Below are 19,245 nucleotides of genomic sequence, written 5' to 3'. Positions count from 1 at the left end.
AAATTGTTTAATCTTAGATATCACATTCACATATCTGCACTCCCTTTAATAAAGATTTAGAAGAAAGTTCTGGCTTTGGATATTGTAAAAAAAAATGCTATAAATCTTTGTTAAGGACTTTAATTATTAAAAAAAAAAATTATTTAATTAATAAGATGGGTCATATTGAGAGTGATTCAATAATATTATGAGGATCTTATCGCCACTTACACTATTCTTTATTTCACATCCAACCTTGCAAATAAAATAATTATCAAGTCAAACAATGATTTTTTAACCCACACCGTAATTATTAGGTGTGGTCGGATTCATAGTGCACGGGAAGGATAAACATCGAAAGAGAAAACGACAATGATCAGAGATAGAAAAATTGATCAGAAAATGAATAAAGGAAAAGATTAAAACCTTAAAATAAAATTTAACTTTTTAAAATTTATGTTAGAAAAATTATAAATTTTTAAAATTAAAGTAAAAAATAAAGATAAAATATTTTTTTTATTATATCTTTAGATTTAATAGATTTTATTAAACTTAGCAGTTGACCGATAAATAATTGTGTTTTTTTAACCTAATGGATAAAAATTTGGGGATAGACTAAAGCTTAAGCGGAAATAAGTCTTTTGACCAAATATGAAATATAAACATTTAATAAATGACAAAATAAATATAAAAAAATTATATACTTAAATATTTATTAAAAAATTATGTCAAATATGATTTTATATAAAAAATAAGGTTTAGTTTGGTTTGAAAAACCTCAAACCACAACTCAAATCATAAATTATTTTTCTAAAATTTATCAATTCAAATTAAATTATTTTATAAATTAAATTAAATCAAACAATATTTTTCGAATAATTTGATCTAATTTTACTGTTTAAATCAAATTAACTTGGCTCTTGCCAATTACATATTAATTGATAATTATGCACATGATAGGGGCAAGCAGACTGCATCTTCAATAAATATAAAAGATGCTTCTGCAGATATGAAACCAGTTGACTGAAGCTGGAGAAGAAGTAATTGGAATATATATATATATGTATATTATGATTAAGTCATGATGAACAATTGGAGGACTGGCTATCAGCTGATGAAGACCAATGAATTGCAGAGTTAGTGGGCCGTCTTTAAGCCAATGTACATGTGAGGTAGGTGAAAGGCACTGTCAACCTTTTATTGTCCTCTCTGAGAGACCATAATTTCTGTTGCCTTCACTAACATTTCTTCACTTTTACCTATTAATTACTTACCTTCACACTCTGATTTTTTGTTGATATAAATGGCAGTGGAGGTTGAGACTTGAGAAAGACTAGTAGATGGTGTTATTTATTATTAAAAAGGAAAAATTACTAGCTTAGTGTATAGTTGAAGAAAAGTAGGGTGGTGTCTTTATTTAGATGAATAAATTATGTAAAAGAAGAGTCTAAAGAAGCTAAACACAGATACTTCCCCTTATAAATTCCTCATTATTTTCTCAACTCAACTCATCTCACACTTTTTGATATTCTTCTTCTGTTTTTTTGTTTTGTTTCCTGTGTGTTTGCATTTTTGTGATAGTGAAGCTGGGAAATTCGGATCAGTAATGGGGAAGAAGCCAAGAATTGTGATAATTGGGGCTGGAATGGCTGGGCTTACTGCTGCTAATAAACTTTACACTTGTGCAAGCTCAAAAGACTTGTTTGAGCTATGTGTTGTTGAAGGTGGAGCAAGAATTGGCGGCAGAATCAACACTTCAGAGTTCTGTGGTGACAGAATTGAGATGGGTGCAACATGGATTCATGGCATTGGAGGCAGCCCAATTTATAAAATTTCTCAGGAAATCCATTCACTTGAGTCTCAACAGCCATGGGAGCACATGGATGGTTTCTCTGCAGAAACAAAAAAGGTAGCTGAAGGAGGTTTTGAGCTTAATCCATCCGTTTTTGACCCTGTTTCCACTCTTTTTAATAGCCTCTTAAATTTTGCTCAGCACAAGCTTGACCAACCTTCAACATGTGAGAAATTTGACTACTACAATCTTGCTGTTAAAGCTTTGAAGATTTGTAAAAACAATAGTAGGCTTGGTGAAGTTAGTGTTGGCTCTTTTCTCAGACAAGGGCTTAAATCTTTTTGGGATTGTGTTAAAGATCAAGAGGAGCTCAAAGGGTATGGCACTTGGAGTAGAAAGTTGCTTGAAGAAGCCATTTTTGCAATGCATGAAGACACCCAGAGGGCAGATACTTCTGCTGGCGATTTGTTCACCCTAGATTTCAATGCAGAAAGTGAGTACCAAATGTTCCCAGATGAAGAAATCACCATTGCTAAAGGTTACATGAGCATAATTGAACATCTAGCTTCTGTTCTCCCTCCTGGTTTGATCCAATTAGGCCGAAAAGTTTCCACCATTGAGTGGCAATCGGAAGGGAACAAGTCAATACAGATGGAAAATGGCCACCCTTTAAGGCCAGTAAAGCTACATTTTTGCGATGGATCTGCCATGTTAGCTGATCATGTTATTGTCACAGTTTCATTGGGGGTACTTAAAGCTGGAATTCACCAAGATTCTGGCACATTCAAGTTTACCCCCCCTCTTCCATCTTTCAAGACTGAGGCAATTTCAAGACTAGGATATGGGGTTGTTAACAAGTTGTTTCTTCAAGTGAGTCCGTCAAATGAATATGATGTCATCAAAGGCAGCAGCAGCTTCCCATTTCTGCATATGGCATTTCATAGATCAGACTCGGAGTTGAGAAATGAAAAAATCCCCTGGTGGATGAGAAGGACAGCTTCTATGTGCCCAATTTACAAGAAATCAAATGTGTTACGCTCTTGGTTTGTAGGGAAAGAAGCTCTTGAGCTTGAATCACTGACTGATGAAGAGATTATAGATGGAGTTTCAACAACAATCTCCAGCTTTCTGCCTCAACCCCACAAGAAAGAAGACTCTAATTCACGTAAATTATGCAATGGGAATCATGTGGAAAACACTGAAGTGAAATTCACGAAAGTTTTGAGGACCAAATGGGGCAATGACCCTTTATTCTTGGGATCATATAGTTATGTTGCAGTTGGCTCGAGTGGTGAAGATTTAGACACCATAGCTAAACCATTGCCAGAAAATATTTGCAGCAGCTGTGAGTCTACTGGGTTTGTTCCTCCACTGCAAATTCTCTTTGCAGGAGAGGCAACTCACAGAACCCATTATTCTACAACTCATGGTGCCTATTTTAGTGGCCTTAGAGAAGCCAATAGGCTTCTACAACATTACCACTGTGAGGAGATTTAGGATACTTTATTAGCAGCTTGCTTTATTATTATTATTATTATTATCATGATCAATATTTTTATTATTTTTAACACCTATTTTGCTGATATCTTTCTTTCTTATTTCCCATCTAAAAAATCTTTCTTTTACTTTATATAAAGTGACAATGAAAGCAAAAATGAAAAGTAAAAAAACAAGACCAGGGAAGGATGAATGAAAGAGATGGATGGGGACCCATTTTAGATGTATTGCACGAAGTAAAAAAAGCTTCTTTTAAATTTATATTGGTATTCTCTTGTTAGTAACTTGTGAGCTTTAGATTCCCCTTTTTGTATTTTAATTTATATGGGGTAATTTTAAAGCAAAAACAACTAAAGGGTTGGTTATGATCACTGATTAAATGTAATGAAAGGTAGATTGAAGTAAAGAAGAAGAAGAAAACTGTTCATGGATCCTCCCCCTCTAAAGTTTCGCTTGTCTCAAAGGACAGGATCCGGTATACCCGGAGTTCTCTAGCTTCTGCCCATAACAATTTGCTCCAAAAAATCCAAACAACCCATTGTTCTGTCTTGACACCTGAGCATGAAAAACCTTGAATCCAGTGACCAACTCCGGAAGGAATCGGAATCTATATCCTTTTATATATGAAACCCCTCTATTGTCATTGAAACTATGTTTTGGGCAACATATAAACTACTTAATGCATAGTATTGTTTGCATAATAAATACTTTGGGAGCTGAATTTACATGTTAAGTGTTATCTGATACTGTCAAGAGTTTGATTTTGAATTATTGACAGTGGGATATGAATCTTTTTTCTTATATTTAAAATTTGTCTGTTTTGTTACTCAAACTACTTATTATGGGTTTTCTTTTGATTTTATGATCATCTAATGGGACCAACTCACAATGACAGGTCCCAATCCCATTCCTTTCCATGTTTATATGCATTACAAAGGAGACATACAGAAAAGACAGTCAATTTAGCAGCAGCCTCTCCACTTGGTACTACTAGATTTTTCTGCCAAACCAAAACCATCTTCTTCCTCTGTCACTGTGTGCAAGAGACAGACAATTTTCTGTCTAGTTACACTTACACACGGGTATGATTGTATTCTCTGTAAAACTTTAAAATATTGGGAGGAAATGGGCAGCAAAAAGGGTCCACCATGGCTTAATAATAGACATGAAACGTTTGTAGGAAATGAAGGAAGAAGCCAAAAATTGGTGAGCTTGAATTGCCCTGGATTGATTTTGATGCTAAAGGATGTCTGTTTTAAGGCACTGTATAGTCAAATCAAAAAGGCTGTTCATAGTGACTCTATTATTGTATGATATGGTGGATTGGCTTCCCCCCAAAAAAAAAGGGGAATGGTCCGCATGCTGTCTCTTTTTGCCTCTCGTGGGCTGCAAATTCAGTCACCCTTTGATGATTGTGCATATTGTCTCTTTCTTAAACAAATCAACAATTCAAAATCTCCAACACCGATTCGATAAGTCTCTAAAGAGTAGCTTACCTGTCTAAAGATTTGGAATCCCAAATAAAAATGTTTGGGTTTGAAATTCTCTAACACTATAATAAGATCAAAATTTTGAATTATTTGATATAAATATATTAATGATGAGATCTTCGATTTTCGTTATTTGATATAAACAATTCAGGTTTGAATAAGTAATCTGGCTTAAATAAAGTTTTTCTTATTTTCTTATATGCTACTCCCATTTCATCTTTAGTCATTATCAAATCCTCGAAGTTACACCCATTTCAACCAATAAAATCTATTTAGAAACTCAATTATCATTCAACTATTCATTCCCCCACATGATCCAATCTCACTTCCTTTTACAAATTGATTTCCTTTTCTACCTCAAACTTGAAATTATTATTATTATTTGTTCTTCCAATGAATCATGTATGATTTGCATCAAGTATACCATTCTTTTAGGTTGATTCAGTTGAATGATTTTGTACATTAAAAATATAGAAATGAAGTTATCATCAGGACAGAAGTATCATTTTCCCAAATGACTAATGATTCAGGATTGCTTTTAATATAAATCTTAGATTAAAAATCTAATGATACCAGTGACTTTTCTATATCCTTAAAGATTATATACTTATATTCTTTATATATAAAATACAAATTATTACATACACAACTAAATTGTACAAATTTTTGTGTACAACCTGATATGTTTGTATGTGAATGAATGATTTAGAAGCGAGAAAAAAATAAACAATCATATCATCTAATTATAATCTGTTTGTACGTACAGTTTTATTCATAGTAAAATTGGTTGCAAACTTGAGTTTTTGATTGGTTATGTGGTGGATTCGCATGAAATGTTACATAGAGATGAGAAATGCAAGAGGTAATGGTAGTGCTTTTAGAGTTAATATATTCAATCTGAATGAGATTTAGGAGTTTGTCGTATGTTGAAGACATGACAATGAAAAAGGGATTTAGTTATTTTGCATAAATTGATTGGAAGATTGTAATCATTCTTGTGTTAAGTTCATGACATGATGAAATTACTGTTCGATTTAATGGTAGTTTTGTAATTTTAATAAAATCATACATTAAAATAAGAATAAACGATTATCAATTTAAATGGGAATATATAAAAGTTTTGATACTTGAAGTAGGTATGGGATTCCAAGTTAAAGGAATAAGCACTTCAAGATAAAGGAATAAACATAAAAGCTTGTTCTTGACTTCAATCATATAAAACAAATGTTCTATTCATGGAACAAACGTTCCATGACCAAGTTTTTATTAGTAGAACACTAAACGACCAAATCTATGTTTCATTTGAAACAATATAAGTGTCATTTCCATATTGTCTTGGCATTTTTGTGGAACATTAAATTATACACTTCTGGTATACTTGATGTACTTGACTTCTCCTACTTGAAACACTTTACGTTGGATTAATTTTCTCTAAGAAATCTTTCATGTTTGCGAACGGCAGATTTCTAAAACTTTGTTATATGATGAAGTGAATTTTTATTATCCCAAAAACAATAAATAGGGAGCGAATATCATTTGAAGGAAAGTGCTGAACACCTCGAAGTTCAATCCCCCTATCAAATTTCCAACAATCTTCTTAAAGTGGTATTATAGTACAATGGATTTGAAGATGTAAGGGTGAATACAAACTAAATCGAGTTTAAACACTTCTTAGCTCGAGTTTGCTCGAATGAAAACTAATTTAATTCAAATTTGTCAAGCCAATATTAAAAGTGATTTGAGTTCAGTTTGAATTTGATTCAAATTCATGATTCGGATATATGATTTAGATTTGTAGTTTTAATCCGTGACTCATTGACAAAATGATATTATTTAAAAAATTTGAATCAAGCTACAAACCAAGTTCAAATTGAATCGAACCATCTATCTAGCTCACAAGTCAAACAAAATCTAACTCTCTTAATTCAAGTTTGGTTTGGTTTTAAAATGAGTCGAATATCTTAAATCAAATTCAGTTCATATTCAAAATAAACAAATTCAAATCAAACAGAATCAACTTTCAAACTCAAACAAATTTAGTTCGAATTCAATCTTATAAAGATGATGTCAAAATATGTACAAGTAAGAACGATTTGATGGGTTGAATTTTATGTGTTGAAAAGATAAAATAAAGTTTCTTCCACCTAAATTGGCTATATTTTTGTCTTGAAATGACCTTCATTACATCAATCAAGGTCAGAAGATTTCGATGAAATAAATAATGCACATAAAAAGATTATTGAGAAGGGATACATGGAGGAATATGGTGAGATCAAGAGACGTGTAGGACTGTTAATTGAAACCAGTAGATGCGTTTCTAGATATTATTTAAAAATGGGATTCCATCGGAATACATAATTTTTTATATTGTATATTAAATATTATATCATATGATATTATTTTTAAAAAATAAATTAATAAAAAAATCTAATTAATATATCATCATTTTAAAAAATATCATAAATATTTTAAAAAATTTAAGATTTTTTATATTTTTTTCTATTATATTATTTTTTTTTAAATATATTAATTATACTATAGAATACATATTATATCATATAATATATTTATTATATTATATTAATTTAATATTATATTATTTTTTATCTATATTATATTAAATAAAAAAAAATATAATATATTGTAAAATACTATTAACTATAGCCCACGCAGGAAAAAAAAAAAAAAAAAAGGAAAGAAAGAAAGCCACAAAATCACGTGTACGTTGTGTTAAAAATTAAAAAATCACATCCATCCATCCATCTCAATTATTGGACCTAAGCAATTTCTCTCCCACTATTTACGAAGGACTGCCAAGGGATAATTGCTTTGTCACAACTCACACAAGAGGTTAATTTCGCAGCAGACAGTCTTGATGGGCGGAAAGATTTTGTGGGTTTTATCAACAAATATCTCCAAAAGCAGCATATTTGGCATGAAAAGGAATTCCTTGCTTCTTCACCAACCACATCCTCACATTGACATGAGGGACTAGAAATAGCAAGATTTCCTTCACGTAGGATAATATCCATTATAATTGCATAACAATAACATCATAAATGCCTCACATCTAGTGTTGTGGAATCAATGAAGTGCTTTATAATGCCCCTTCAAAACTCTAATAATCTTGTGGTGAAAATATAATATGTGATTAACATATTTTATACAAAACATGACATAGAGGTTTACTGTCAGCAAACAATGATCAAGACATGCATGCCTGTGCGTTGGCTGACACAAGCACATTGATAGGTGGGCTGACTAAGTGGATAACTTAGAGCCATTACTAGACAAAACAGTTCATAGCAACTTCAAGTCTCGTGACATTTACCACTCTTAGACCTTATTAAGTGCACTTATGGGTGTAAATCTTTTCAGGTCAAGCCCAAAAATCTATATCTTCTTCTCATTTATAGTGCACAATGTTATAAAAAATCTTTTTATATAAATGAGATTATTTATATAAGTCATTGGGTCATACGAACGTCGAGAACACCTATATATGAGAGTTCTATATTAGAACCTCATAAATAACCACAAAAAACCCTCAAAGATAAAATAAAATGTCTTGGAATGATTTTATAATCCCTTTGAAAATGATACTTGACTCCCGAGCATAGCAATATATTCATATTCATATTGCATACCAATGGATGCAACTTAAGTTGTAGACCATGAATATAAAACTAACTCTCATGTCATTCTACTCAGAATTTATCAATTTCTCAATTATATCTTATAAGGTCAAATCATTCATGATTGTATGTAACATGTCAAAAGTAACTAAACATTAATTTATCACTTTATGACATAGTTAAAAGTCACAAAATGACACTCATTTTGTCCAATATTAAACCCAAAGGACTCACATGGTGAAGAAGAACAAATTCATTCTTTCACCTCTATTCTTTGTCGCTAAGCAAATATAGTATAACATACAAAAAAAGGATTTAATGAAAAACACAAAGAGTTTGTAGTAAAGACTCTCGTAGCACTTAATTGTTGATGTTGAAAATTACACCAATGAAAACTACATTAAATCAATGAGATTTGGGTACAAGAATTTGGTAAGTTAAAATAAAAGTCATAAAACAAATTACTTTTATATGCAATTTGATTAGAAAGCTTAATAAGAGTCTACATGTATAATCTAGCTATTGAATATTGATATAAGCAAAATTACAAAAGAAATATAATAAAAGCTCTTTCTTTGCTTGTTGTACTTGGTTTTTCTCTCTTGTTGTTGTCATGTATAGTTTCTCACCATTTCCTCTTTCTATATTGAGGGAATACATACAATCATTATTAATAGTAACATGATAATATTGCCAAAACATAAGGAAGAATATATGTACTTTTGTCGACTTGTGGTTGAATACTAGGAGGATGATTCTGTAATTATGAAATATTTATTCGTTATGGAAGTTGTAGTATACGTGATATCAAGTATCTCATTACGAGTTTCCAAAATAAAGTTGGTCTTTCTCAAGGTTTTGACCTTTTAAGTTTAAAATCTATTCCTTGCAAATCTTTAGTTGTTGACATATTGTCTACTAAGATGATCTTCAACGGGTTTATCTCAAGCAAGATTTTGACCACCTAACACTATGACATGATGATTATCACAAAATCTATTTAATTTAATTACAATTTCTTAGTATCTAATAAATTATTTTTTTATGTCTTTAAACATTTAAAATTAACTGATAAGCAGCACAACAGGTGAAAAAAAATGGATCCCACAAACCTTGGGAAATACCGTTCAGCCTCTTATAGTTTATGTTTCTTTCAAAGGGCAAGCGGGGCAAATGGTAAGGGTGAACATTTAGTATTGAGCAAAATGCTCATTTTTCAAGTTAGGGCAATTAAAGGTGACAGTGAATAGGGCCAATCTCGGTGCAGCCCACCAAGCCCACCCATTGGACTAGGCCAAAACCTATCACCTAACAAGTTTTTATATCAGATCGATTTGACAAACTCAAGGCCTGAGACCTTTTATGGGTTAGTTTAGAATATAATTTTTTTATTTAAAATTTTTTTAATTATTTGAATTTGTTGTAGTAACAAATCATAATTGGATGGATTGGTTCATCTAAAAAAATTAATAAAAAAATTAGCCGTTATAATATTGGATTATATCAGTGTCTTTTTCGGCTTTTATGTTGAAATACCAAATCCAATATGTGGACGATTCTCTGGGTACAAAATGGTCCCAGTGTTCAGAAGAAAAGAACAGACGTCATCAGACTTCAAGGCTTGGAGTAAGACAAAAAGTGACATTTAGCTTACAAGCATATGAGGTGGGTAATAACAGACTTAATTGCCGTGTGACCTGTAAGTCAAGTCCAGCCACAAATATGTTTTTCCATCCAAATCCCATCTCACAAATCTCCCATGGTGCTCTATTCTTTTCAACTATCAAACACAAATTAATCTTCCAACTTTTCGTGCCTCCTGCTTCAACTCTTATCTACTTTTTGCTTCCTTTCAAATGCCAGGAACCATTTTATTATCAGGTATTGACATAACCAATGCCCCGTTAACTGAATTGGAATGTGTCAGTTGTTTTCATACTAACTTCTGTTTCTCAATTCAACATATTTCAGTTGTGGAGCTTAAGGGTCTTCCCTCATCATCAACACAGTCTCCACCAATATCAATCAATGGTTAGGCAATCATGGTTTTTATGTTTGATATTATGCTTCTTGGGAAGAAAATTTTGCATGTATTTTTCTTGATGCAGTTTCCCTGGGGAAAAAGGATTATCAAACTTGGGGCAAGGAAGACTTCTCCTTGTAAACATTGAATATCTAATTTCTTTTTAAATGTAGTTGTGCTAGTTTTAAGCTTTAAATTTTTACTTCTGAATGTGTTGTTTTGCCACAGTCCATTAACAACCGTTCGTGACAATTTGATGATTAAACTAAAAGATGCCGAGGGAAATGAGATATCACGAACAGGTTTAATATATTTGCCTTTATCCATCATGTACAATATATACTTTTGATTTCATTTTAACAGTGAGGATGATGGGGATGATCATACTTCGGAGCAGAAGTTGAGACCAGATTGGTGGTCGAGAAAGGTCATTGGGACCAGACTTTTCCAATGGATGGAGGTGGGCAGCTGCATTTGAAGTTGCAATTTGTCCTTAGTGAAGAAGAGCGTCATCAAATCCGCATCATGGTATTACATTTCTTTACATATCGAGACAGAATTCAATTTTGTAATGGCAAAGAAAATCTAACATGCTAGTGTATCTAGTAATGTAGAGCTAAACCTTTGCCATTATACTAACTGACCCTCTGACATAAACTCTTTACTCCTGTTTGTTTAATTCATGATCACCGATTTGTTTCTGAAAAGTTCTACTTAATAAGCCGGTTTTATGGAATATTGTTTCTGTAAGAAGTCTTTTATAGCTAACCACACACCACCGCCGCGCACCCCCCCCACCCCCCCCCCCCCCCCCCCCCCCCCCCCCCCACAATCTGTTGTGTTTAATTAATAATCTTTGTTCTTCCTATGTGTTGAATGATTACATCAAATGTAGTTTATCATTTTTTTCACTGTTTTCATGTAGCTGTTAATGATGCTTACAGTTCGTTTGTAGAGAGAATCGGTGTTGAGAAAGAAATATGGGGAATTTCCCAGTTGCAATATGAGAAGTCAAGAAAATGCTGCTTCTGTTGGCATTAATGCTGAATCACCATTGTTCCCTAACCAAGAGGTTTCAGGTTTGATCTTGCTCAACCAATAAAAACTTTATAAGATTAAAGAAAAAGATGAAATAGAAAATTTCTGGTCTAACAAACATTGTCTAAAATTTCCTTTTTCTGAGTTACAGAACTTTCATTTTCTCAAGATTCTGGAACAAGTCTTCTTCAAAGTGAGGTAGCAGCAGCACAAGCTTGTTTGGTATCTACTCCTGAAGACATCACTAGGAACAAAAGATCTGGACCTGAGAGGCAAGAAGAAGCATTTTCTCTTCAAAAGCAAGCTATCCCAGTTAAGGATTGCCTAACACTTCTGAGTAAGATTTTCTCTTCGTCAAGAAGGTGAAGACAAAGTATCATTGAGATTCTAATGGTTATTCCACCTGTTTTAGAATGATACAGACAGATGCAAGGGGACTTCATCAACCACCTTTGTCTCAAAGGTCTGATGAGCGTCTAACTGAAGTAAGCCACAAGGATTTTGCTGAGAAGATTGAGACTCAGACACCTGTGGATAATGATCCTGAAAGAGGCATTTGGTCAGAAGAAGGTTCATATCTGTCAAAAAGCTCAGAATCAGTTGTTGCTTCGAAGAACAAGATTGTTGCCTCTAAACTGTATGAAGACAATACTTTTAATCCACAGAAGCAGAGTCCAGTGGGGAAAGCTCCAAGCAACGTGAGGAATATGATAAGTGCCTTTGAAAGCAGACTTGCTCAGGTAAAGAAACATTTTTGGCTTGAAGAGAATTCTATATATTATTGCTAGTGAAGCAATTCTTTGTCAAAATTTATGATATGAAGCTTGTTTTGAAGCAGGATATGAGACCTCATGTGAAATCACAGCCACTTGGATCTCAGTTCAGCGGGATTGAAAGTGAAGCTCTGAATACTTCATTTTTAGATGAAATTAAGACAGACAAGGTTAAACTAACGCAGCCGATATCCTCAGGGAGGTTTAAAAGGCCATTTCTGGCAGGAGGGTTGCAACAGGCCTCAACATATATCAGAAAAAGATGTGATGAACATGTTTCTGTTAGAGCTTTCAGTGAGGCTAAAACATATCACGACACTAGGCAGCTTGAGTTAAGTGAAGCAGATGTTAAATTTAAATTGAAGGAAAGAAAAGATTCTTCTGGAGAAATGATGAGAGCATCCACTGGTAAAGCAGCTACAGTTTCAGGAAGAATGCTTGATGAGCACACAGGACAGCAATCTGGTAAATTGTTTATGAATGAGCGACATTCAGCTGAAAAATCAACTTTGAAAGAGATCGGGAAAGGAGTTTATCCAGAATCTTTAGAAAAGGAGAACTGGAAAGATAAACAGTACTCCTCCATATGCCCTGGTACCTGGATATTTCCAGTTGAATCGAGAAGCTTATGTATTACAACTGGCAGCAAACATTTGATGGATCTAATGAGAAATTTTCACACTGAAGTAAGAATTCATGAAGGAGACAAATTTTCATTCTTGATAACATTGTTGCAGATTGCAACTTGCTATTGATAAGATCCTTATAAAAACTTAAAAAGTATAAACACTGTGATTGAGTAGTTGCTTAAGCCATATGGTGCCACATACCACACAACCTACGATTCAACAACTAAACTGATTTTGCATTATATTATTGCACTAGGTTCAGCATTTACTCTATGATGGTAACATAGTTAAACTGATTCCATCTCTGATAGATTACAGGTCTGCCTGTACCATTAAGTGTAACCATTGTATTCTCAATCTGATGCTTATTCGTCTTGTATGCTGAATTTGCTCAGAGTAGCATGCATGGTGGGTGTGTCAAAGTGAATGAAGGTGAGAAGACTGATCCAAAACCAAAGAAATCGAAGCCTGTGAATTCCACAGACGATGTTGAACCTTCCAGAGGACCAGTCGGACAGGTGATTTTTCACTGCCTTCCAGGTTGTTGATCAATTAGCTTCTCTTTCTTCTTGTGTGATGACCAACTAGCATGTAGGAAATGGCATAGCTAAAGTACTGATGTTCTTGTTTCCCTCTTCAGGTAATGAGAGTTGCAATTATGATAGGGTTTGCAACACTTGTTATCTTTACTAGACAAAGAAACACCAGGTATGCATCTTTCATTTGTCTGCATAATTCTATTATCTCAAGGGAAACTGGCTTATTCTTTCAATCTTAATGTAATGAAACATCCCACTGTTTAATATCTGGAAAAAAAATTACTGCAATTGATTGTGCCCCTTTCTCAAGTTTCAAAACAAACAAATGGCTTTTACTCCATATCCCGTGAAGGAAAAGGAAATATTGTTTGGATTGAGTTGAAACATGAGACTAATATTATTTGGGTATTTTAGGTAGCTTTTGGGAGGCTTCAGCATAACTGACACCTCTTATTATCATCATTATTTTCTTTTAATATTAACAATATTTGTGTTACATCCACATCAATATCTTATGAAACTCGTCTAAAATATTAATGGATACCACAATGGAGGCCCGTGGGACAAATACTTTTGTCATAAAAGAAAGAAAAAGAGATGACGATTACACATAATCTGAAAATAGTAATTACATTATTTATGATTATAAATATGCTGAATATATGAATTGCCCCATTTTTTTTGCAGCTGAATAAAAGGTTTTGCCATCTGCTGTTATTGTCCAAGGCTTGGCAAGTAGAAGTATTTGGAGTCATCAAAAGCCTTAAAATTATTTTTGAATTCTTATGGGTTAAATGGAAAAATAATCCTTCTAACCATAGGTGTAAAAATTCTTTTCATTTTAATACTCATTAATCCGGATGTAAAGTTTTCTGAATACAGTTATCTGTAATCAGCTTCATATTGATTTACATGAATTCAAGTTCATATATCAAGTTTTGCATTCTGAATAATTTTTCATGTTATTCTTTATTCCTTATCTTTTTCCTTTTTCTCTTTAACATTCTTCCTCCTTTTAAAGTTCTTGCAGGGATTGTAATTACCAGATTACCTCTTATTTTTCCTTCATTTTCTCTTTACTTTTTCTCTTTTTCCTTATTTTCCTTATTTTCTTTCTCTTCCTTCTCATTTTCTCTCTCCCTCATTGTGACAGAAAGATTTCACCAACCATTGAGACCAAGACTGCAACCTAATTTGGTTACCACATGGGCTACAATGGTGGCCAAATCTACTGTCAATAGCCTTTGATACCGTGGGTTGTCAATGACAGATTTGGCAACCGCTGTAGCTTATGTGGCAGCCAGATCAGACCTACATCTTTTCCATGGAAATTCCTCGGTTCCACCATCAACATCACCTACACACCCCTCAACACCATTGCTATTGGCATCATGTTGCCACCCGCTTACCATGACAAGCTATCCCACACTCTCAATCCTGTGAAACACACTCTCCCCCTCACTCACTATCCCACACTCTCAACACCCACCCTTTCTTACCTCTCTATTGCACCTAGCTTTTTTATTGGATTTGTTTTGGCGATTAAAAAAAATGCAGGGTCCCTGAGTTGTTGAGAGAGTTGTATCTTGGTTGGATCTGTTTTGGTGTTGGGTTTTGTGTATATAAATATGGGTTTTCTATTTGATTATAACTTTGTAAAATTTGTTGGGAGTGTTGATAATGTGCCACTGAGAGCACGGCTAATGGTGATGGAAATTGTTTGGATTGGAAGAAAAAAAGTTGAAACCCATACATTGAAATTTTGGGTAGCTTAATCATTTTTCAAAAATAAATCAAGTAAATTATTTTAAATAAATAATTAATTATATATTTAATAACATATTATATATATATATTAATTTGTATACGTACGTATAACTTACACAAAGTGAATTATGACTTTTACAAATCCTTTCTCATCACAAAATTGCATTTTCAAATAACGGGCGATGTTATTGGTTTGTGTAATCTAAATGACATTTCTACCCGTCTATTATAAAAAAAATTTTAGCATCATCACCAATTGGGTATGAAACTGTTATTTTTTCAATTTAGTGGATGGAAAATGCTTGCTCCACAACTAGGGTGGGAAAATGTATTTTTTTTATTTTTCTCGTATACTTGGAAATATTCCGAATATTAAAATAGTAATTTCAGAATCAGAAAAAAAGGAATTTCATATAAACAAAATAAAACCCAGAAAAAGAGGATTAAAACCCTAGCTAGCTCCACCGCTAAACCCAGAATCCAAAAATCCACAAATTAAAAAAAAAAAATGAAGGAAAATAAAGTAATATAAAATAAAAAATGGTTCGCAGCCTCAAGAACCCTAAAACGGCTTAGAGGAAGAACAAGGTGGAATCAAATTAATTAATTTATTTTTTTCCTTGATTCATTTGTCAATAATAGCTATGATTTTAACCAAGTTGTTCGCTTGCTGTTAAAAAGGGCTCAAAAGGAGATGGGTCATTGTTGTCTTCTTCAGCACCGTCATTATCATCAAGTTGACTCCTCATCTAAACAACATCTCATAATCTCTTTGTCTTCATAGGTTCAGTATAGAGGCTAATTTTAATAACAAACCCTTTTGAAAATGCAACCAAACAATGTACATCTATTAATAGATTTTTGTAAAGTATAATGATCGAACCCTTTAAGCAAATGTGGCTTGTCTTAATGATAGGGTTGGATTCGAAGTAAATTTATTCGGATTCGAATAAACCCAAATCAAACTTACCTTAAACAAACTTGAGTACAAACGTGAGCCTAGATTTTAAGCGAAAAACGAACATGGACCTAAACCTAAACACAGGTTGTGCCAGTCGAACTTGGCTAACATGCCACTCACTCAAATGAAAAAAAATTTAGCTTGGAATAAACGACACTGCTTATTCCCTCAAATACGAGCCTGAAGTCGAGCTTTCGAGCTTGAAATGTAAACCCAAGCCAGAATACATGAGTCTGAGCTAAGTGCGAGTCAATCCTAAACACTAAAATTATGAAACGAACTGAATATGAACATATGTTTAATGAGCTCAATGAGTCTGAACCAGAGCGTAAGCTTGGGCTTATCGAAAATGAGTCAGACCTGTTTGGGCTCAATTCCAGCCTTACTTAGGGATTTAAAAATGATATATTATTGTAAATGCAAGTATATGTACAAAATGGCATAACGCACGAAGAATTGGTTAGGATGTGATAAAATTCCAAAGAATGATTAATCCTCTTATTAAAGTGGTTTACAGTTGTAATGGCGTCTTGGACCGAAACAAACTCTGACCGTTGGATCATATTCCCATCACAAGTCACATATCTGTTCTGAATATTCCCTGAAATGTGTTGGACATTTTGCCTTTCTGTGGTCTAGCCTCCAATTAGTCCAACGAAACTTTCACAAGTGACAACAACCTTCCAACTAAGCTTCCTTCTTCATCCTCTCAAGCACCTTTCATCGCACTCTATCCTCTGTTAACAATCACCTCAGATCGTCCAACAGAACTAAAGTTGTTAAATTTCCGAGCTTTAGAAGGAACACCCGTTTTAGAAAATGGGTCCTGATTCGTTGACTGCAACGAAGCCGATCCCAGTGCCAACACACGAAGACGATCGATCAAACCCTTCCACGTCTCTTCTCTCTTTCAGTACCGACTCTTCCGAAGACTCATCATCCTATCCTTCTAAGAAACCAATCACGACAATTATTTTTATTGCTCTCACGCTCGTTACTTGCGTTGCTCTCTCCGCAGCTGCAGCCTTCGGTTTTCTCTTCTTTTACAAGCCTTCGTCTTCTTCGCCTTCTTCGTCATCCTCTTCTTCACTCAAATCCAGCGCTCGTCCTCTCAAAACTTTGGATAAACCGGTTGTTCTGTTGATATCCTCAGATGGGTTTCGGTTTGGGTACCAATTCAAGACCGCAACTCCCAACATCCACCGTTTGATCAACAATGGAACTGAAGCTGAGACGGGTTTGATTCCGGTATTCCCTTCCTTGACTTTCCCCAATCATTACTCTATTGCTACTGGTCTTTATCCAGCTTTTCATGGGATTATTAATAACCATTTTGTGGATCCCGAGACTGGTGCCTCCTTCAATATGGCTAGTCACGAGCCCGACTGGTGGTTAGGCGAGCCACTGTGGGAGACTGTGGTCAATCATGGGCTAAAGGCTGCTACTTTTTTTTGGCCTGGCTCTGAGGTAAAGAAAGGATCTTGGACTTGTCCAAAAGGTTTTTGTATGTATTATAATGGTTCTGTGCCTTTTGAGGATAGAGTTGATACTGTTTTGAGTTATTTTGATTTGCCTAGTGCTGAAATGCCTTCCTTCATGACTTTATATTTTGAGGATCCTGATCATCAGGGTCACCAAGTTGGCCCCGATGATCCAGAGATAACGGAAGCTGTTGCTAGGATTGATAGGATGATTGGGAGGTTGATTGATGGCTTAGAGAAGAAAGGTGTTTTTGAGGATGTTAATATTATTATGGTCGGTGATCATGGAATGGTTGGCACATGTGATAAGAAGTTGATATTCTTAGATGATTTGGCTTCTTGGGTTGAAATTCCAGGGGGGTGGGTTCAATCTTATAGTCCATTGCTTGCAATTCGTCCACCTGCTGGTTATAATCCATCTGACATTGTTGCAAAGATGAATGAAGGTTTAATGTCGGGGAAAGTTGATAATGGGAAGAATTTGAGGGTTTATCTTAAGGAGGACCTGCCTAGCCGGCTGCATTATGCTGCGAGTGATAGGATTCCACCAATAATAGGGTTGATTGAAGAAGGATTCAAGGTGGAGCAGAAGAACAAAAATAGAAAAGAATGTGGAGGAGCACATGGGTACGACAATGCAATTTTCTCCATGAGGACCATCTTCATTGGCCATGGTCCTCAGTTTGCAAGAGGCAAGAAGGTGCCATCTTTTGAGAATGTTCAGATATACAACTTGGTTACTTCAATTCTCAAGATACAGGGTGCTCCCAATAATGGGTCTTCATCATTTCCCGAGTCTGTACTGTTGCCCTCTGATTAACAAATTTATGTCTGTCAAAAGTTAACTCTGCAGCACCAGGATGGAGTTGAAGTGAGTTGGATGATTCTATTGTGAAGCTGTTAGGAGAAATGTTCATTGACATAAATATTAATCTGTTTGAATTTTGAGCCTTGTAGATGAAGGTAAAAGTATATGTAATCACAGATCCCACAAGGTTACAGAGTCATGCATATTTGCATTTAAAATTCTTTCCCTCCTGGTTGCTTGTCATGAGCTGGACAAGCTTGTGAAACTGTGAATTGTAATTTTATTGTCAGATATCATGATTTCTGTAATACTGACTTAAAACAGTAATTTGATAAGTGGAAATTCAACTTAGCATATTTCCTTTTCTATTACATGTTAGATACATGCTGAGGTCAGGAAGAAAATTGCAGATCCAGTTTGATTTCTGGTTGTGACATATGTGATTGTAGCCCACACATCTTGGTAGCATGAAAGTTTTTTATTTTGTTGTATGTTATTTTTGGTCATAGATTTAGCAACGTATCATTTCGTAGTTCTCTCAACAATACATTAGCTTTTGCATTTCTTCTCGTGATGTATATGGATGAGAAGATTCATTTACTTGATATAATCGGATAGCAAAAACAACAAAGGGGAGAAAGGGCATCAATTTCATGGTTTACGGTATTTAACATATTATTGCTCTACTGAAAATTTGCTTTAGCCCCATATAACGAAGTCAACTGAAGTTTGGTGCAACTTTTAGTTACTGATGTTCATTCATGTACTCTCTTGGTTGCCTCTGTCAGGTCATGTTGTTGGTATTAGCAGAGAAAGGGCTGAGCTTGAGCCTT

General features: G+C 34.2%; 3 protein-coding genes across 6 annotated transcripts; all 3 read left to right on the top strand.

Moving 5' to 3' along the window:
* The first annotated feature begins 1,284 nt into the window (after positions 1 to 1,284).
* On the top strand, positions 1,285 to 3,345 carry LOC123200116 (probable polyamine oxidase 5). Its single transcript, XM_044615246.1, has one exon. The coding sequence runs from the start codon at positions 1,586 to 1,588 to the stop codon at positions 3,266 to 3,268; it is 1,683 nt and encodes a 560-aa protein (XP_044471181.1). The 5' UTR covers positions 1,285 to 1,585; the 3' UTR covers positions 3,269 to 3,345.
* Positions 3,346 to 10,072: 6,727 nt separating this feature from the next.
* Positions 10,073 to 14,348, top strand: LOC123199914. 4 transcript variants are annotated; one of them, XM_044614954.1, is made up of 12 exons: positions 10,073 to 10,274; positions 10,365 to 10,424; positions 10,502 to 10,553; positions 10,645 to 10,718; positions 10,814 to 10,944; positions 11,372 to 11,495; positions 11,606 to 11,766; positions 11,877 to 12,194; positions 12,293 to 12,913; positions 13,252 to 13,374; positions 13,497 to 13,564; positions 14,083 to 14,348. In XM_044614954.1, exons 1-12 carry the CDS (start codon positions 10,250 to 10,252, stop codon positions 14,084 to 14,086), a joined length of 1,761 nt encoding a protein of 586 aa, XP_044470889.1. In that variant the 5' UTR covers positions 10,073 to 10,249; the 3' UTR covers positions 14,087 to 14,348. The 4 variants fall into 4 exon arrangements, with proteins under 4 accessions (XP_044470889.1, XP_044470890.1, XP_044470891.1 ...); XM_044614955.1 differs by lacking the exon at positions 10,502 to 10,553 and having other exon boundaries at positions 10,074 to 10,274; XM_044614956.1 differs by having other exon boundaries at positions 10,075 to 10,274; positions 10,365 to 10,553; positions 10,780 to 10,944.
* Positions 14,349 to 16,727: 2,379 nt separating this feature from the next.
* LOC123200835 (ectonucleotide pyrophosphatase/phosphodiesterase family member 1-like) lies at positions 16,728 to 18,778 on the top strand. The gene has a single exon (XM_044616231.1). It carries the CDS (start codon positions 16,943 to 16,945, stop codon positions 18,422 to 18,424), a length of 1,482 nt encoding a protein of 493 aa, XP_044472166.1. The 5' UTR covers positions 16,728 to 16,942; the 3' UTR covers positions 18,425 to 18,778.
* Positions 18,779 to 19,245: the final 467 nt, after the last annotated feature.

This window comes from Mangifera indica, chromosome 17 (genome assembly GCF_011075055.1).
Source record: "Mangifera indica cultivar Alphonso chromosome 17, CATAS_Mindica_2.1, whole genome shotgun sequence".
Classification (NCBI taxonomy): Eukaryota; Viridiplantae; Streptophyta; class Magnoliopsida; order Sapindales; family Anacardiaceae; genus Mangifera; species Mangifera indica.
This window is presented reverse-complemented; position numbering and strand designations above follow the sequence as displayed.

What these genes read in the sequence shown, in the direction of transcription:
- LOC123200116 (XM_044615246.1), top strand. Translation starts at nt 1,586, where the DNA reads ATGGGGAAGAAGCCAAGAATTGTGATAATTGGGGCTGGAATGGCTGGG.
- LOC123199914 (XM_044614954.1), top strand. Translation starts at nt 10,250, where the DNA reads ATGCCAGGAACCATTTTATTATCAG. An exon ending in TCCACCAATATCAATCAATG is followed by an intron (nt 10,425 to 10,501) that starts GTTAGGCAATCA and finishes TTCTTGATGCAG; the next exon opens with TTTCCCTGGGGAAAAAGGAT. An exon ending in AAATGAGATATCACGAACAG is followed by an intron (nt 10,719 to 10,813) that starts GTTTAATATATT and finishes ACTTCGGAGCAG; the next exon opens with AAGTTGAGACCAGATTGGTG.
- LOC123200835 (XM_044616231.1), top strand. Translation starts at nt 16,943, where the DNA reads ATGGGTCCTGATTCGTTGACTGCAACGAAGCCGATCCCAGTGCCAACA.